Raw genomic sequence first — 21,315 nt, forward strand, 5'->3', positions numbered from 1 at the left:
TACGTACATTATGAAGACCTGCCAACAATGGACAATACAAGTACTAGAATACCACATATATACACATAAAAATAGCATGAAAAACTAAAACGTTGTAATTAAAGAACACAATACAATATAAAATACGGGCTGTAGATCGCCAACTGAAGGTAGATCACCATACTAGGGACCATGGGGACTTACAGTACCTTTGCTACCTGCATGGCCCCGAGCTGGATTTACACCATCCCTTCAGCTGCTGACGATTTGTGGGAAATGTCAGCCAGTTTTAAAACAACAAGAATACTACGTTCAAAAAGCCTGGTAAATATTTACATGTACTTTGAATGTTTCGGGACTTACGTACTCTCCCAGGACGACTCTCTCCGAGAGGGTACAAAACACGTACGTCCAAGAACTTCCAAAGAAAAATTGAAACTTTTCAGATGTTTTACGCGTAGTATGTTTGCTATTATAAATTTCGGCTAAATGTTTCTACAATCACCAGCGGCTGAAGGGATTGTGTAAATCAGACTAGGGTCCGTGCAGATAGCAAAAACACTGTAAGTCCCCATGGAGCCTAGCTTCATTTGTTGGTGACCTATAGCCCATTTTTTTATATTGCATTGTTCTATTTAATAATGCCGTTTAATGACAGCATGCTAGTTACACTTAAATTGTGATAAACAAGTAATCTTAATGTTCTTTGACCCATACTGGTTTTGATCGATATACCGTTTTTATATTGTTATGTCATCGTAAATATAATAATTTTTTTTATTTACATGCTAAATCAAACATCATCTGTGTATTTATTGTGTATGAAAAACCACTATATGGCTGAAATAGTGCTAAAGTGACGTTGAGTTTTAACTTACTCTTTTCATTTGGCTTGCTATATCTATAACTCGTTTTTTTTTCATTATATCGTCCTCCCTAGTTAAACTGTTTTAGATTTAATGATTAGTTTTAAATATCTATCCGTGATAATCTGGCTGTTTTACTATCCTTCGTTGACAGATTGTTACCATTCACTGTTATGTAAAATAGTAATGGTACTCGTCACGATATGGCAGAAATATTGACCGTGTGACAATAGATTTTAACTCACTCACTCACTCACTCACTCACTCACTCACTCACTCACCCACTCGATGACTTGTGCATTGTTTATATTCCGACGCTATGTAATTTAGGATAACTACACAACGCAACTCTTTGTTTGATTATGCGTCCTGCCCACCCACAAGCTTCTCTTTAAACAGATCCAGTAGTCTATGGTCCATGAAATCGAGTTGAATTATTCTGGGCGTTACTGCATCACTCATTAGAGAAATTAAAATTAAGTTGAAATACATAACGCCATTTTTTCAAGTCTGATGCTATGTAAACATGATATATACTTACAAGTGCAAGTCATTATTTGAGTATGCCTCCCACTCACGGAATCGATGCCCTTTAAACAGTGAACCGAATCGTCATGCATACACATGGCTCACCCATCAGTGAATTTAGAACAGGGCAGAAACCCTTACAGCCATTATTTGTAGCCTGGTGCAATATAACCGTTATAGATTCTTAGAAACGCAACCTATTCTTTGTATATGACTCCTGCTCTTCCAATTGTTAACCTTTCCTTTTAACAAAGTACGATCTTGAAAATCATATAACGTAAACCCACATTTAGCGCCTTTGTATCAAATGCTGTGTTGTAGCCGACTTAAACCTGCACTTTTTATAGAAAGACCTGGTCCTATTTCTCTGTATATTTCTCTGATGAACAAAATGATATTGCTGATGTTTAACTAAAATTCTGCAATTCCACACATCCGAAAACCATGTTTCAACGATGAAAGCTAACAAGGCAAGAAGGCAAGGAAAAAAACAGAAAATATACTGAGTCAAAAAAGAAACTTCACATTCTTTCTTCAGGGCACTAGAACAAAAAGAACAAGAGATGGTAAGATGGTTAAATTGTTATTATTTCAGTGCTGAGACCTGTGTGATGTTCTCGATACACTGACAGCGCAACAGTCAGTTCCATTAGGCTACACCGCCGTTCCAAAACATGGGTATACACAATGTCAAGTCACAAGAATAAAAAATCGAAATTTCTCAGTTCAATAGTGTGTATGGCCACCCCGTGCATTCACCACTGACAAACGCCGTCTCCTTATTGACTGCCTGATGCTTGTGAACACGTGGTTTGGGATTCTGCGCCATTGCTCTTGCAAGGTAGCGCCAAGTTCCTGCAACAATTTGCATCCCAAGTGCACCCCAAACGTGCTCTATTGGATTAAGGTCAGGGGACCTAGATGGCGAGTCCAAGACTTTGATTCCAGCGTTTTGAAGGGAATTTCGTGTCAACATTGCGGCATGTGGTAAACCTAGATTCATCGCTAAAGACGACTCGATTCCAATCTCTCTGGGTCCACGGGAAGTGTCGTTGGCCCCACAGCAGACGTTGACGTTGATGAAACAGCATCAATATTGGCCCACGATATGGACGTCGAGAATGGAGACTGGCAGCCCGCAAACGCTTTCGAATGGTCTGTGAGGAAAGTCGACCTCTAAACATCTCAGGCCTGGTTCGTGTGGCCAGAAGAAATCTGTCACGTAGGTGACGTAGGACGATTTGACGGTCTTCTGCTCGTGACGTCATACGTGGACGACCCGACCTTGGGCAATCAGAAATGGAGCCACTTTGTTGTAGACGACCTCGCAAGTCATACACAGTACGACGGCTGCATCCCATTGCTCTTGCGACGTCAATAAATGATTGCAACATGCTAGCGGCACGTGCACGTTGCACTTACTTTTGACAATCGTGGTTTTTAAAGTACCGTTAGAACTGTGGTTTAAAGGTGTTTTTTTTCAATTCTTGAGATCGATGCAAACACGCGCAAAATGGCGCGATGCTATAGAAGTACCAATTCCAAAATCTGGACGTGATCATACAGATCCGTCCAATGATCGACCTGTTTCACTAAGCAGCTGTGTTTGCTAAACCATGGAATGCATGATAAATAATAGACATTTTTGGTACTTGGAAACATAACAGATATACAATGTGGTTTCCGTAAAAACAGAAGTACTGTCGATCACCTAGTGCATTTGGAATTTGATAAAAATGCTCTAATCAATAAACAGCATGTTGTGTCTATTCTTTATCTCGAAAAAACATATGACACTACTTAGAAGTATGGCATTTGGAAAGATTTACATGGCCTAGGATTGCGAGGTGGTTTAAAAGCCAACCTTTTAACTGACAGACAATTCCAAGTCCGCATGGGTTCTACCCTGCCTGACCATTACAAACAGGGTCAGGGTGTCCTATAAGGCAGTATTTTGTCTGTGACTTACTTAGCATCAAGATTAACAGTTTAAATTTATAAACGTAATTCTGGGAATAAAAACATGCGCAAAATACGATTAACAGTTTATCAAAGGTTTTAACCGATTCAGTCGATGGATCATTATTTGTGGATGATTTTAATATTTCTCGTCGTGGGAAAAATATGCATACTATTGAACGTCAACTACAGTTATGTTTAAACAAAACAGTAATTGCCTGAAGGCACTCGATTTATAAAAGGTTGTCTTTAATTCAAAATGGGGAAGGGATAAAACTACCCTTCCTTCACTTATACAGATCACCCATTCATTCTAAACTTGATTATGGCTATATCATATGTGGTGGAGCCTGCAAAAGGAACCTGAAGCTATTAGATTGTGTGCATCACCAAGGTCTGAGGCTTTGGTTTGGAACTGTTAGAAACTCTCCTATTGACAGTGTTTACGTAGAAGCTGATGAACCTTCCCATAGTCTTCTCTTATACAAAAATATCTTTGCATTATATCACGAAACTATATTCTAGTCAATCGACCCCTGCATATAACTGTGGTTTTCATCCCTTCTATGAGGATTTATACAATAAGAAACCTTTCTCTTTTTCCGCCTCTTGGGCTCAGAATTAAACCTTTCATTTCTTCCGCCGACATTGAGCTGGAGAATTAATCTCCTTCCTGTCTTCTTTTTTTCTCCTCCTTGGCAACTGGCTAGGCCCCAGATTGACCTGAAGTTTTCCACATTTTAATAAATCAGAAATCAACGAATTACAGTATAAACAAGAATGCAATCAATTAAAAGTAAATATAACAATTACAAATCCTTCTTCACAGATGGATATCTTGTGCCACTGTCACTGGATCCAGAACAACATCTTCTAGATGAAGCTAACGCCATATTAACGGCTCGGAGATGTATTCAAAAACATCCTAAACATAAAACATATATCTTTTGGGGGATTTCACTTTCTTAGTAAAGTACAAATTATAGTACATTTTTGGGTTGAGTCCCATCCGGGATTCGAACCCGCACCTTTAGGGTCAGTCACCTAATCGCCAGCACAGAAAGTCGGCCGCCCAGCCACCGCGACTTCCACAATCCTAAACATAAACAATACATAACATTTTTTGACTCTCTTTTATGTCTTCAGGCTGTTAAACATTTAAAATGCTAATGTCCAATTGAAATTATTGAATCATGTCATGATCATGATTATGTGAATGTTATGCAGAATTGATAGTCTCTAAATGTATTATTTGAAACGTTAATGTCCTAAATGAAACCGCCTAAAATCAGATGAGCGTCAATCCAGAATTGATGCCGTCTGATTATTCTGAACAACCAATCCAAATCTAGAATTTTCATGAGTCATGGTAGCATATCTCGCTTAAGGTTGTGTTAACGAAGTGATCCGATATTGTAATTGTACTACGCAATTCTCTTCCTTTGAAATGGTGTGTTGTCTTTGTTGTGTGTGTGTGTGTGTGTGTGTGTGAACATATTCATGAAGGTGTGTACAAGGGTTTAACCTCACAACAACTGATTATTTTGTACAAAGTGTCCAACATACATTTCCAACTTTACAAGGCAGTATCAATGATCGCTCAATATCCGCGATGAAGGATAATTTAAGATTTATTTTCTTCATGCATTCTAAATACAGTCATATACTGTTTGTTAGTATGTTCTGGAAACCAAGAAAATGTCTTCATCACATCATCTTTAACAAACAGTGTTAATGTTGCTGTTGATAAAACTTAAATATTCCCACCCGTGTTTTATCTGTAAACATCGATGCTTCATTCACCCTATACTACCACTATGAAAACAAGATGCAGAATATGTATTAGTCAAATTGACTAAAGTCATCGCTGTGAGCGAACTCCCATACCTTAACACAGGTAAAATGGCCTATGAAATCTTTCTCATTATGATATCAAGACTCATTAATATACTCATGTGACACATGACATACGCTGGCACATCACTCACAAACCGAGAGAAAAAAATAGATGAAAATAATTCACTTCACTGTTTGCATTCCAACGCTATGTAATTTACGACAATTATACACGGCAGTTCTTTGTTTGATTGTGCCTCAACTCAAGAAGCTTCCCTTTTAACAGCCTTCGTCTCCAATGACCCATGAAACCCAGTCTGATTATTCTCTGGCGTTAACATATCACTCACAAAGGACATTGTTTGAAGTCGGATGATATGTAAACATTATAGATACTTACTATGAAAGGCACTGTTTGAATACGGGTGCTAATCATCGAATCGCTAGACTACCCTTTTAACAGACAATATGCAATCATGAAAGACATTTAGGGTAAACCCGTATTGCTATGAATGGCTCATCAATGTGAATTACTCTCTGTCGCGATGGTTATGTCTCAAAGCAGGCGGAAACTGGTAAAAGCAGTTTTCTGTGTTGGCAGAAGTAGAACGTTTTGCTAGAAATGAAAATTATTCAGTGAATATTGATCTACATTCTAACTTAAAGGTAGATATCGTTTACCTCGGTAACCACTCATCATTCAGTGGAAACCACGCACTAAGGATGGCTTGGACTCTATTCACACATGTCTTCAGCATTGGTATTTTTGTTATTGTACTCGTTCATATTCACGGAAACAGATTAGATGGTCAAGCGAGACTTTTACAACACTTGCTAAATAACAGCAAACCACAACTGTTCCCAAGGGACGAAGTGCTCTACATTAGTATTTTCTTTATCCATTCACAAATAATTGAACACGATGAACAGCGACAATCCATCACCACAAGTGGATGGTTTGGTCTGCAGTGGGTTGACGAAGCCTTGATGTGGAACATCTCGGACTTTGAAAACATAAAGAACATGACCCTGACAAGCGATAAAATATGGACACCTGATGTACTGCTTGTGAATTCTGTTGCAGAAAGGATACTTTTTAATCAACGCATTGTGCCTGTGTCTGTAGAACATACAGGATTAATCACGTGGTACCATGGTGATCTCTTCCAGAGCCATTGCGATTTTGATGTTTTACATTTTCCGTTTGATACTCAAAACTGCAGTATGGTTCTGTCAACATGGGTCACACAATCGGATAATATACGTTTCACGCCAGGTGTGCACAAATCCTATGGAACCCTTGCTTTTGAGAATGGATTATGGCAATTGGAGGACATTTCAGCTTTTGCCTACGACACAGTTTACCCATATCTCATTGTAAACGTAGTGATTAAGCGCCAACCATCATACTATGTTTTCAACTTGATTATTCCCATTGTATTACTATCCATTCTCAGCTCCCTGGTGTTTGCTCTGCCAGCAGAGTACGGAGATAAAGTGGGTCTTTCCATGACCGTTCTTCTCTCCTTCGGGGTCTTTCTCACTCAGATGACAAACAACATGCCCAAGACATCCCGTCAGACGTCCTACCTCACCATCTACCTCACCATCCTCCTCACCCTAAGCTCCCTCCACGTGGTAATGTCGGTTGTGACCCTCAGAATGCACAGACGACAAGGAGTGGTCCCGTTAGTGTTGCAGAAATTGGTCATTTATTGGAAGTGTTGTAATTCAAGTAAAGGACTGGATCCTCATGTACAAGAAAACCACATCGATGATGTGAATACAAAGAAGTGCACAGGATGTCCAGTCTGGAAGGATGTATCTGCCATGCTGGATGCACTGTGTCTGAGGGTATTCTTCGTCATCAACATCACATGTGGCGCCATCTTCTTCACCATCCTTACAACAATGTAAATACATCGTTTCCTTTTTTCACAATTTCCTGAATCAGTCAGACCCACCATTTTAGACAAAGAAATGCGCGTAAAGGACAAAAACCCTTTGATGTTTGTAATGTGTGTAAATGTTTTTTGATTGTGTAGTTGGTAATATATTGTCTATAATTCATTATCTATCATATCAGTGCGTATATGCGTATATATCTCTATGATATGAACATTATATGCTTATGACAGTTCCCTGATGATGTGTTGCAGTAGAGGCGTTATATCACAGTATAAAAGCTCTGAATATGTTTGATCGCTGAATATTTTTTATTGTTCGTGTTTGTATTCTTATGTGTCTCACATTTGCGACAGCTTCTTTAATGGGTATCATCTCACGCCATTTTAGGAATATTGACACAATCCTACATTTCGGTTGACTGGTTGTTGTTGTTTAATGTCGCACTAAATTTAAAGCTCTTCCTCTATACAACGTGATGGATTGGATGGTTTACTGGCCCAGAGTGGGACTTTTTTTTTAAGGAAACGCTGCCTGATCGACTCCTCTATGAACGTTCCCTGGAATACGCAGACACAGAAACCTTGTGCGTAACTCAATCTGTCAGAAGGCTTGTGTTCCGATGGAAAACCCAGGAACTCGCATATTTAGCATTCTTATCCTAAATCTTGCTAATCACATTAACGTCAAACTGACAAAAATTCAATGGTATGAACAGATTCATTGTCATTATCAAAAAGGACAATGGGTGGACCTCAAAACCACAGACATAGTAGACATCATGTCTTTTAAGATACGCTGTTTGAGCCAGGAAAGGGCGCCCTTGACAATGTGTTGGACCATCTCTGTAAATACCTTGCATAAGCGACATTTCAAATCGATATTTTGTTTAAGAATCACATTTTGACGATAGCCAGTGGGAAATGACTTGTCTGGGACAGCGAAAAACGAAGTCCTCTGCTTTACATTTAAGAGCCGACTTAGTCCATATTATTGTTATTATCATTTGATTGTGATTGTCAATGATTCACTTGTATGGCGGCGACTGCTTTCAGTGCAGCTTGATTTATTTGCCTATTGTCTAGTTTAAAAAACGTTATCACGTAACTGGATAATTATTGAGAAGATACTGACCCCGCTAAAATACCGAAGTGGAAATTCCGAAATGTGACAGAACAAGCAAATGTGAACAATTAAATTTACATACAGTTCACAAAACTAGGAGATAATCCATTTTGCGAGCATGCCACTAACCAAAGCTAGTGTATATGACTATATGATCTGTATGCTACATATCCATACAGATGAAACAGTTCCAGAAGAATTGAATAAATTGTCACATTTGCCCTTAATTCTCTTCATCATCTGTTTCCTCCTTGGTTTCATGATTTGCATTTTATCAATCTTGTTTACACAATATCCCCTATCTTTCTATGTTTGGTCACAATATAGCTGAAATACTGCCGATGTGACTTTAAATCTTAACTCACTCTTTTTTCAATGGTATATTTAGAGGAACGAGTTGCATTGCTGCTCCAGTTTACAAGACCAGTTGAAAACATACATTGTAACAAACGAGTTCAGAGCGACAAGTCGCCCCTGCAACTGGTGTCTTCGCTCTACGCCACACTGCTTTATGCGTCAGTGTTTATTTTTGCCGGCTGCTCTTCCTTGCCATTTGGTGATTGCAAGACTGAAACTGCTTCTCAAATCGGCTAGACAACATGCAGGAATTGTTCATCCCTGTCATACATGAGGCGCGAACCTCCTTTCGTCAATGACGAAGGAAATAACATCCTTGGATTCATTCTCTTTTACACGTATATGTAACCTCAGCCATACGGACACAACCATGGTCCTTCCTATATGATTCACAGTTCCTATAAGATATGATAAGACATGATACTCTGGGATAACATTATTAACCCGGAGTAAATTCGTTTCGTATTAAAAATGGCGTCAAAAAGAACGGATACAAAATTCACAAAAATATACACAATAATTGCTTGCACAAGTAAATGCTGACGATTCCATACAGTTAAACACAGTAAAGAGGCTGAGTTAGGTGTTATCGCATGCATGATGACAAATCAAATACTGTAAGTCCCCATGGTCCCATGGTATGGTTATCTACCTTCAGTTGTTGGCAATCCGTAGCCCGTCTTAATATTAAATTGTCTTCTTAGTTAAATTGTTTTAGATTTAATTACTAGTTTTACATGGATGTCATTGATATACTAGTGGTTTCACTGTTCTTCGTCTACAGGGTTTTTGTTTCTGGTATTCTTGGTATACAATGTAATAGTAAATGTTCTCGACACGATATGGCTGCAAAATCTCACTCACTAACTAATCAAAAACATTTCTTGTATTATTCACACGAATACTCGATTGTATGAAAATGTGTTTTAAGGGGGGGGTAATCGAAAATGGTGAGATAAAATAAGGGCACAATGAAATCCAATTTTAGTTGCCTTTTGACGATATGGCGCTCACACATAAAGGGATTAATACGCCCGAAAGACACTCCAGTAATTTACTGCAGCATTAACAATGTTGAAAAGTTTGTTTTTGCTGCGAGCAGACAGAACCCCGTACCAGTATAAAAAGTTGGAAGTCACCACACTTTGAATTAAGATTTGATAAAAAGCTGTCATTATGGTTTTGTCAGTAGAAAAGGTTCTTGAGCTGCGAAGAAAATAATGTCGCTGTTGGTCCTGTAAATGCCGGCACCCGTGGCGAGCCACCTCCTCGTGGTGGGTGCTGGGTAACGCTAAGTGCTCGCCAACCCCCCGTTGTGGACCCGGGGGCATATTTGGTCCACCAATCCGTTAGCCGTGGGTTGCGGCCCTGTGTCGGTGGAGGAGGGGATCCTGGTGGTTGAGGGTAACAGGGGCCTGCAACCGTGTTCCTGTTGCTCAACACGCCACTTTGGCCCTAACTTCACCTAGACGGGAGTTTGAATAGGCCCAATTCAATCAATCGGCTGGTCACGCCAAGCCCTGTGCATGGTGAATACTTTTGCACGTAGTACTTTGATTATATGATCTTGGCTTTTTTGGCTTTCAATGTACAATTTTATGTGTACTAATTTGCCTAGAGTCCCATGCCAGAAGGCGGTGGCTCATGGGTCAATCTGGCAATATTAACCTCTGAATTCTGTGTTTCTTCAGAAATGTGTCGAGGGCGAACCAGCCTGGCATTTGTTCTGTTTGATTCAACAGCTTTTCAAGTTTTTATTGGCTGGAGTATAACATCCCTGTAGCCCTGGTGTAACAGACTGGTTTCCGCTGTAACACCGTCCTTGTTGACACTCCATGGTGGGTGGGGAGCAGGGTTGTCGAACACTTTTCCTACATAATGGCTACCTCCATTCCTTCTGGTTCATCGAAGAATAAACGCCGGTATGTTGAATCTTCGTCATCTGATGAAAGCTCATCTGACTTAGTTGACTCGTGGCCGAGATTTATTGTCATCTCATCTGCTGATGAAAACCCTCTCAAATTGAACCCCTTTGCTATTTCCAAGGGCATTCACGGTGTCTGTGGAGAAGTTAAGGATGTAACGCGACTTCGAAATGGCTCTCTGTTGGTGGAATGTGCGCGTAAGCAACAATCGGACAATCTGTTGAAATTAAAACACACCCGTTGTTGCCTCTGTACACAGAACTTTGAATTCATGTAGAGGCATTGTCAGAGATAGGGCTCATTGTCTTTCTGACATGACTGAGGAGGACATTGTTACTGAGCTTCACAATCAAGGGGTCATCGCTGTAAAGCGATTATCCAAAAAGAAAGACGATGGCACAACAATCAAGCTCAATACGTATTTGTTCACGTTTTCACATTCCGTCCTCCAAAATCTGTGAAAGCTGGATATTTCAACATTGGGGTGGAGGTGTATGTACCGTCTCCTCTCCGATGTTTCAAATGTCAAAAATTTGGTCATGGGGCAAAGTTCTGCCGCAACAGCTCGGTATGTTCCCGTTGTGGTAGTGCACACGAACTTTCTGACTGCTTGCTAACTGTGATGGAGACCACTTAGCCTCATCTAAATCCTGTCCTTTTTATGAACGCGAGACAAAAATTCAACATATCAAACACACTAACAATATCTCGTATTCTTCTGCAAGAAAGTTGGTACCCCTTTCTACCATTTCATCAACTTTATACTCAAATGCAGTCTCTTCTCGAGCTCTCGTTTCCAGACCTTCTATGACATCAAAATCATGTCAAACATCCTTATCTTGGGTCAATCAACAAGTCATAATCAGTGACACTACTCAGACTTCTCAGGTTCTGATTGATGTATCTACATCAACTTCTCAGACAGAGGATGTAGCAACTCTCATCAACTAACATCATCCAGTGGAATTGTAGAGGACTAAGGAACAATTTAAATGATTTACAGTTACTGATACAGGACTTCAAACCATCGGCATTTTGCTTGCAAGAAACCTATTTTAGAGACACTGACCTTATGGATATAAGGCAATATGATTCTTTTAATTATTTTTCTCCTCCAGGACCTAGAGCTACAGGGGGTTCTTCAATTTTGGTGAGGCAGGGTGTTATACATAGCCCTGTCCCCCTGAATACACCACTTCAAGCTGTTGCTGTCAGGCTGACTTTGAATATTGTTTTCACTTTGTGCTCAATTTATGTATCACCGTCTTTTACTCTACAACAAACAGATATTCAGGCTCTTTATGACCAGCTCCCTAAGCCATGTATCATTATGGGTGACTTTAACGGCCATAATCCACTTTGGGGTAGTTCTGATACAAACAGAAATGGGAGGATATTAGAAGATTTTCTTTCAAACAATGAACTATGTTTATTCAACAATAATTCGAAAACGTACTTACATCCTGGTACAGGTACATATTCTTCTCTTGATTTGTCACTCACTGATGCAGATCTCTTAAATGAATTCGAATGGTCAGTTCACAATGATCTGTGTGGCAGTGATCATTTTCCGACCATTCTTCAGGCAATAGCTCCAGGCGATATCCCTCCATCGTCAAGATGGAACTTCAGTAAAGCTAACTGGCCTTTGTTCAAACTATTTTGCAAGGACAAATTAATTCCTGATCGTTTTATTGATGTTCCTGATTCAGTCCAATTATTCTCTGATGAGCTCAACAAAATAGCCGATGAATGTATTCCTAAGTCCTCTATAAATCCACACATACGTAAACCATGGTTTACTAATGAATGTAAACAAGCTAGGAAAGCACGGAAAAAAGCTGAACATTATTTCCGCCGCCACCCAATGGTGCATAGTTTAAATAAATATAAAGTGTTAAATGCTAAAGCAAGGCGCACATTTAAGCAAAACAAACGCCAGTCTTGGCAAAAATATGTTTCGAAAAAAATTCGCGAACGCCGATGTCCAAGGTATGGAACATGATCCAGAGAATAAAAGGTAAAGGTACCAAATCAACCATACATCATCTCAAAACTGGGGATCAGTTGTTAACAGATAAATCTGATATTGCAAACAAACTGGGAGAAACTCTTGCCCAACACTCTTCCTCGTCTAATTATGTTCCAAAATTTCAAAAATATCAAAAACAGCAGGAAAAGAGCAAAATCAATTTTCATTCAGATAATGGGGAAGATTATAATGAAATATTTTCTATTCATGAGCTTCATACTGCTCTTGAACAATCTCACGATACTGCTACAGGAGCTGATAACATTCATTATCAACTCCTGAAACACTTACCTGAATCCTGTTTAGAGACACTGTTGAATATTTTTGATGATATTTGGACATCTCGTAAATTTCCTCCATCCTGGCGTAATGCCATTATTGTACCCATACCTAAACCTGGCCGTGACCATACAGATCCCTCTAATTATAGGCCTATTTCCTTGACTAGCTGCGTTTGCAAAACCATGGAACGTATGGTCAATAACCGACTAACTTGGTACTTAGAGTCAAATAATTTAATCACAAATATACAATGTGGTTTTCGTAAAAACCGCAGTACCATAGATCATTTAATTCGATTGGAATCATTCGTTAAGAACGCCATCATTAACAAACAGCATGCAGTGTCAATCTTTTTCGATTTAGAAAAAGCTTATGATACGACATGGAAGCATGGCATTTTAAAAGATTTACATGATTTTGGTTTACGGGGTCGTTTGCCTCAATTTATATCCGAGTTTTTAACTGACAGACACTTTCAGGTACGCGTGGGTTCTACCCTGTCTGATCATTATACTCAGGACCAGGGCGTCCCACAAGGCAGTATTTTGTCTGTCACACTCTTTAGTATTAAAATTAACAGTCTATCAAAGGTTTTAAGTGATTCAATTGATGGATCACTCTTTGTGGATGATTTTTATATTTCTTGTCGTGGAAAAAATATGCATACTATTGAACGACAACTGCAGTTATGTTTAAATAAAATAGATAAATGGTGTCTCGAAAACGGCTTTAAATTTTCTAAATCCAAAACTAATTGTATACATTTTTGCCGCAAATACAAACCACATAAAGACCCTGAAATATTTTTAAATGACACTCCCATCAAAGTTGTAAAGGAGGCAAAGTTCTTGGGTATACTTTTTGACTCCCATTTAACTTTTCTTCCACACATTAAATACCTAAAAAATAAATGCTTGAAGACACTAGATCTGTTAAAAGTTGTTTCCAGTTCCAAGTGGGGAGGGGATCAATCTACCCTCCTACACCTGTATCGATCACTGGTTCGCTCGAAACTTGATTACGGCTCCATTGTGTATGGTGGAGCCTGCAAAAGCAACCTAAAAATATTAGATTCAGTCCATCATCAAGGTCTAAGACTCTGTCTTGGCTCCTTTCGAACTTCACCTGTTGACAGCCTGTATGTCGAGGCTGATGAACCATCTCTTGAACAGCGACGTATAAAATTAGCTTTACAGTATATAACAAAACTGCATTCGAATAAGTCAAATCCTGCATATAACTGTGCCTTCAATCCTCTGTATGAGGATTTATACAATAAGAAATCTTCTCTTGTTCCGCCTCTTGGTTTAAGAATAAAACCACTTATTTTTGCTGCTGGCATTGAGCTGGAAAATATAGCTCCTTCCTGTCTTCTTTCTTCTCCTCCTTGGCAGTTGGTTAGGCCACAAGTTGACCTAACATTAACTACATTTAAAAAATCAGACACTAATGAATTACAATACAAACAAGAATATAATCAATTAAAACATAAATATAGCAGTTATAAATCCTTATTTACAGATGGGTCCAAGGACGGTGGCGCGGTGGCTTGTGCCACTGTCATTGGATCCAGAACAATATCTTCTAGATTGCCCGACAACAGTTCTATTTTCACAGCTGAAGCTAACGCCATGTTAACGGCTCTCAAATATATTCAAGGACATCCAAAACATAACCAGTATATAATCTATTCCGACTCTCTTTCTTGCCTTCAGGCAATTAAAAACACTTCTTGCAAACATCCACTTTTAATTGAAATTATTGAATTGCATAATGAACTTGCTACTGGCCAATACGACATCGTCTTTTGTTGGTTACCCAGTCACGTTGGCATTTCTGGTAACACGATGGCTGATCTTGCTGCCAAGGCAGCACTCAACAAATCTGTGACACCACTTCTTATTCCTTACACTGATTATAAAGCTACCATTAGATCGTATATCCGTGATCTGATGCAGAAGAAGTGGGACACCCAGGTGGGCATAAATAAATTACATGCAATAAAACCTTCTGTTGGTTATACCTACTTGGGTTGTCAGTCCAGATTTGAAGAGGTCATCATGCGGCGATGTCGTATTGGCCATACGAGATATACTCATGAATACTTATTGAAAGGTGAGGATCCTCCGTTCTGCATCCCTTGTGATGAAATAATCACGGTCAAGCATGTTTTGCTTGACTGTGTTGAATATTCCATCACAAGGGATAACTATTTTAAATCCCGAACTATGAAGGATCTTTTTAACAATAACAGTGGTCATTTAATTATTGCTTTTTTAAAAGAATTAGATTTGTTAAATGAATTGTAAATATATAAATATTTTATTATTGGAATTTTGAATTAGTAACTGAGATTGTTCGTGGCTGTATCCTCGAGGGGGGTTAAAGTACCGTAAAATTATTGTCCTCCTGAGAGGGTACGTAAGTCCACAAACGTTCAAAGTAAATTCAAACACTCCGCTCTTTTAATCGTAGTATATGTGTTCTTTTAAATCTATGGCTATATGTGCCTAAATTGCTGGCGACTGAGGGGATGGTGTAAATCCAGCTGGGGTCCATGCAGGTAGCAAAAGTAATGTAAGTCCCCATGGTCCCTTGTATGGTGATCTACCTTCAGTTGTTAGCAATCCATAGCCCATTTTTATATTGTCTAATCTAATCACTAGTCTTAAATGTATATCTGTGATATTTACTAGTGTTTTTACTGTTCGTTGTCAACAGGGTTTTATTTTCTTATATTCATTCATTCTACAATGTCAGTATTACTTGTTCTCGTCACGATATGGCTGCAAGATTGCCGATGTGACGATAAATATTAACTCACTCACTCCTGTAAATGCCATCGTTCTGTTTTGTAAACGAAAGTTTAAAATCGAAAATAACACCGAGATTTTTTAAATGGTGCATTCTTCCAATTTCTGCATTATCAATCATAAGAGGAAGGGGATAACATTCCAGGTTTCAGTCATGTAAAGACAACATTGTCTACCTTGGTAATTTAATTATACATCTATATCTAACTAATTATACATCTATATCTGTGATAGTCTAATTGGTTTCACTGTCCTCTGTCGACATACATCTTGACAGCATTGTTTGTATACCTATATGGTTGCAATATTGCCGATGCGTTGTAAACTTTTAAGTCACTCACTCGCAGCAGCCAGATAGACCATTAGTCTACGTAGTGAGTGGGCCTTATTGGGTATTGTGAATACGGCGAGAACACAACTCGTTGATGGTTAGTGTTAACATACAGTCACAGAATATTGTTGAAGAAACTATCATGTAACATTGTTCTATTTTCACGTTTCACACCGAGGGGTGACAAACGACCGGTGAAACACCACCAGTCATTTCCTGACCATAGCAGCACAGGCCCTCGTGTCTGTGCGAGGAGTTAAGATTTTTAAAACACTGTTTTTTCACTCTTTCTCAAAAAACGTCGGATATCAGATCTTGTTGGGTACAGGTGTTTCAGGACCGCGTGTGTCATTTATTTTTATTTATGTGTTGTACACTTACCCCTGTTTCGAGTTACCTAATCACTCATCGTCTTCATGTGAACCCATATGAACTGTGCCGTGTAGTGTGTTCAGGCAATCTATATATGGATTTCGCGTAGATGCATTTTACGCCCGCTTCACGAAGTGCTGACACGCGACATTATTCCCTGGACAAAGTGGTTAATTCTACCTACGCAGTCAGCTATGTGGGATCTACCACCATTACACAGCTTTCACAAGCTGGGGTGGAAACATGGGACACGGGTAAGATTACTGGGCACAAACTATCTGTCCTCATATAACACTGATTCGTCAGCAGCGCAAAAGCAGCACTATTCCGCCATACTTCAAACTGGTTCCAGCGGACATGACATCAAGAACACACGTCTTAACCTGCCCGCTTCTGTCCCAGCCGCAATGCCCAGTCCTTCAACTTCCACTTCCGCTGTCCAGGTTTTCCATATAAAAGCTGGAATGTCGGGTCATATCTAGCTTGGGAATAGTAGTGTCGTTATTAACAATTACTTCCATAAGTAAAGATCGCGGCGACTAAACTTTGCGAGTTGAATGGGGCGAGTCGATTGTGATCTGGAAGGGGAGGTGAATAATTCATTTGAGTAAATGAAATAACTGAAGTTGCTTACAGTATAAACTGTATATTTCGTGATCTATTTATGTCACTTGTTACATACTTGTTACAAACTGGAACCATATTGGTTTCTGAAATACAGCAAATTGTGTTGTTAAAATGTTCATTACAGAACCTGTCTCTCAACTGCACGATTCCGAGCAATTTCCAGGAAAAAGACCGCTTCACGCCTTCTGTTTTTACGCGGTCCTTTATCGTTGATTTAAGACCGCTAAATGTTCAATTTTGCCGTCTTAAATCAACGATAAAGGACCGCAAAACTGAAAACAGAGTAGCTTTACCTTCTATGTGTAATAAGCTAATAAGCAGTCGGTGGATACAATGTGATATGGATGGATGTAATTTGTATCATCGGAACCTGAAAATATCAAACATATCATCAATCACGACATTACCAGTAACTGAAACAGATATAAAATATCCCAATACACATATTCCAGAAAAGTGCTTCCTGCAGTTAGCAAATATATGAACATGTACTATCGAACGTTTAGACTCACTAGATAAAATGTAGCTACTTACATCAGTCAACTGTTTTCAACTACATTTTGCAAAATACTGCATTCTGCTTCAAAGGTACTGTTTACACGAATTGATGCATTGTAAAACAAATTCGTATGGTTGAAAATACTGTCACGAGTCCAGTAATGATGAAAATCAGTGAAAATCCACCAAAACGCAGCTGCTCACATGCACGATATCCAGGGGCGGATACAGCTTTTTCTTAACAAAGTTTCAGGACAAAAAGAGGAGTGCACACCCCTGCAACACCCTCTGGATCCGCCTTTGTCACCCGTGAAAGTCCGGGTAAGGTAGATCTTCAGCAACCCATGCTTGCCACAAAAGGTGACTCTGCTTGTCGTACGAGGCGACTAACTAGAATTCTGCAATTTCACACATCCGAAAACCATGTTTCAACGATGAAAGCTAACAAGGCAAGAAGGCAAGGAAAAAAACAGAAAGTATAAAAAAAAGAAACTTCACATTCTTTCTTCAGGGCACTATAAAAGAACATGGGATGGTCAGATGGTTAAATTGTTATTATTTCAGTGCTGAGACCTGTGTGATGTACTCGATACACTGACAGTGCCACAATCAGTTCCATTAGGCTACACCGCCGTTCCAAAACATGGGTATACAGAAAGTCACAAGAATAATGATTCGAAATTTCTCAGTTCAATAGTGTGTGTGTGGCCGCCCCGCGCATTCGCCACTGCCAAACACCGTCTCCTTATTGACTGCCTGATGCTTGTGAACACTGTCTGGGGATTCTCCGCCATTCCTCTTGCAAGCCAGCGCCAAGTTCCTGCAACAATTTGCATCCCAAGTGCATCCCAAACGTGTTCTATTGGATTAAGATCAGGGGACCTCAATGGCCAGTCCAAGATTTGATTCCAGCGTTTTGAAGGGAATTTCGTGTCAACATTGCGGCATGTGGTAAACCTAGATTCATCGCTAAAGACGACTCGATTCCAATCTCTCTGGGTCCACGGGAAGTGTCGTTGGTCTCACAGCAGATGTTGACGTTGATGAAACAGCATCAATATTGGCCCACGATATGGACGTCGAGAATGGAGACTGGCAGCCCGCAAACGATTTCGAATGGTCTGTGAGGACAGTCGACCTCTAAACATCACAGCCCTGGTTCGTGTGGCCAGAAGAAATCTGTCACGTAGGACAATTTGACGGTCTTCTGCTCGTGAACGACCCGACCTTGGGCGATCAGAAATGGAGCCACTTTGTTGTAGACGACCTCGCAAGTCATACACAGTACGACGGCTGCATCCCATTGCTCTTGCGACGTCAATAAATTATTGCAACATGCCAACGGCACGTGCACGTTGCACTTACTTTTGACAATCGTGGTATTTAAAGTACCGTTAGAACTGTGGTTTAAAGGTGTTTTTTTTTTTCAATTCTTGAGATCGATGCAAACACGCGCAACTGAAACAAACTTCGATGCGAAGATAACGTGTTCTGCAAGTGCAAAACCTGATTTGGCACTAACGTCATTTGCACGACGAATGGATGGGTTTAAGTGGGTTTTGCTGACGTCTTTCTAGAGTAGAAAGATATGGATCCCATTTCGGATACATAGATGTATCATCAGAGAAAAGTTATTCATTATTTTTAAAAATAACATTTTGTGAAGTTTCTTTTTTTACTCAGTAGATTTCCGGCGACACCCTATGGTATACAATTTATGAAATTTTAAAATTTTAAATGCTAAAGCGCGTCAGACCTTTAAAACGAATAAACGCCAGTTTTGCACACAAAAAATTATGTATCCAAAATAAATTCTCGGACGCCCATGTCTAAAGTGTGGAAAATGATACAGAAAGTTAAAGGTAAAGGTACTAAATCTAGCGTCCATCATCTTAAACATGGAGATCGATTATTTACTGATAAATCGGATCTTGCGAATAAAGTGGATGAAACTCTTGCTAAGCATTCTTCCTCTTCTAATTGTGTGCCTACATTCAAGCAATATCAGAAACAAGAAAACAAGAAAACTACTAATTTCTGTTCTGACAGTGGGGAAGATGATATTGAACTATTTTCTATTCATGAGCTCCTTACTGCTCCTGAACTGTCTCACGTGACTGCTACAGGGGCTGATAACATAGTACAAACTCCTAAAACACTTACCAGAATCCTGATTGAAACTTTTAAAAATATTTTGATGATATTTGGACTTCAGGTAACTTCCCTCCAAAATGGCGCGATGCTATAGAAGTACCAATACCAAAATCTGGACGTGATCATACAGATCCGTCCAATGATCGACCTGTTTCACTAAGCAGCTGTGTTTGCTAAACCATGGAATGCATGATAAATAATAGACGTTTTTGGTACTTGGAAACATAACAGATATACAATGTGGTTTCCGTAAAAACAGAAGTACTGTCGATCACCTAGTGCATTTGGAATTTGATAAAAATGCTCTAATCAATAAACAGCATGTTGTGTCTATTTTCTATCTTGAAAAAACATATGACACTACTTAGAAGTATGGCATTTGGAAAGATTTACATGGCCTAGGATTGCGAGGTGGTTTAAAAGCCAACCTTTTAACTGACAGACAATTCCAAGTCCGCATGGGTTCTACCCTGCCTGACCATTACAAACAGGGTCAGGGTGTCCTATAAGGCAGTATTTTGTCTGTGACTTACTTAGCATCAAGATTAACAGTTTAAATTTATAAACGTAATTCTGGGAATAAAAACATGCGCAAAATACGATTAACAGTTTATCAAAGGTTTTAACCGATTCAGTCGATGGATCATTATTTGTGGATGATTTTAATATTTCTCGTCGTGGGAAAAATATGCATACTATTGAACGTCAACTACAGTTATGTTTAAACAAAACAGTAATTGCCTGAAGGCACTCGATTTATAAAAGGTTGTCTTTAATTCAAAATGGGGAAGGGATAAAACTACCCTTCCTTCACTTATACAGATCACCCATTCATTCTAAACTTGATTATGGCTATATCATATGTGGTGGAGCCTGCAAAAGGAACCTGAAGCTATTAGATTGTGTGCATCACCAAGGTCTGAGGCTTTGGTTTGGAACTGTTAGAAACTCTCCTATTGACAGTGTTTACGTAGAAGCTGATGAACCTTCTCTTAGTCTTCTCTTATACAAAAATATCTTTGCATTATATCACGAAACTATATTCTAGTCAATCGACCCCTGCATATAACTGTGGTTTTCATCCCTTCTATGAGGATTTATACAATAAGAAACCTTTCTCTTTTTCCGCCTCTTGGGCTCAGAATTAAACCTTTCATTTCTTCTGCCGACATTGAGCTGGAGAATTAATCTCCTTCCTGTCTTCTTTTTTTCTCTTCATATGTCTTATTTGGGATTTCACTTTCTTAGTAAAGTACAGATTATAGTACATTTTTGGGTTGAGTCCCATCCGGGATTCGAACCCGCACCTTTAGGGTCAGTCACCTAATCGCCAGCACAGAAAGTCGGCCGCCCAGCCACCGCGACTTCCACAATCCTAAACATAAACAATACATAACATTTTCTGACCCTCTTTCATGTCTTCAGGCTGTTAAACATTTAACATGCTAATGTCCACTTTTAATTGAAATTATTGAATTATGTCATGATCATGATTATATGAATGTTACGCAGAATTGATAGTTTCTAAATGTATTATTTGAAACGTTTATCTCCTAAATGAAGCCGCCTAAAATCAGATGAGCGTCAATCCAGAATTGATGCCGTCTGATAATTCTGAATTTTCATGAGTCCTGGTAGCATATCTCGCTTAAGGTTGTATTAACGAAGTGATCCGATATTGTAATTGTATTACATAATTGTCTTCCTTTGAAATGGTGTGTGTGTG

General features: G+C 39.2%; 2 protein-coding genes across 2 annotated transcripts in view; one reads left to right on the forward strand and one right to left on the reverse strand.

The window, feature by feature from the left end:
• Window positions 1-21,315, reverse strand: part of LOC137285088 (zinc finger protein ubi-d4-like) — a 283,874-nt gene that overhangs the window by 169,594 nt on the left and 92,965 nt on the right. The window lies entirely within an intron of this gene.
• LOC137283983 (uncharacterized) overlaps window positions 1-21,315 on the forward strand; it is a 37,892-nt gene that overhangs the window by 14,152 nt on the left and 2,425 nt on the right. The window contains exon 4 of the mRNA XM_067815650.1: window positions 6,626-7,081. Within this exon, the coding sequence (XP_067671751.1) occupies window positions 6,626-7,081 (456 nt within the window). The remainder of the gene's footprint in view (window positions 1-6,625; window positions 7,082-21,315) is intronic.

The sequence above is a fragment of the Haliotis asinina genome, chromosome 5, assembly GCF_037392515.1.
Source record: "Haliotis asinina isolate JCU_RB_2024 chromosome 5, JCU_Hal_asi_v2, whole genome shotgun sequence".
NCBI classification, from domain to species: Eukaryota; Metazoa; Mollusca; class Gastropoda; order Lepetellida; family Haliotidae; genus Haliotis; species Haliotis asinina.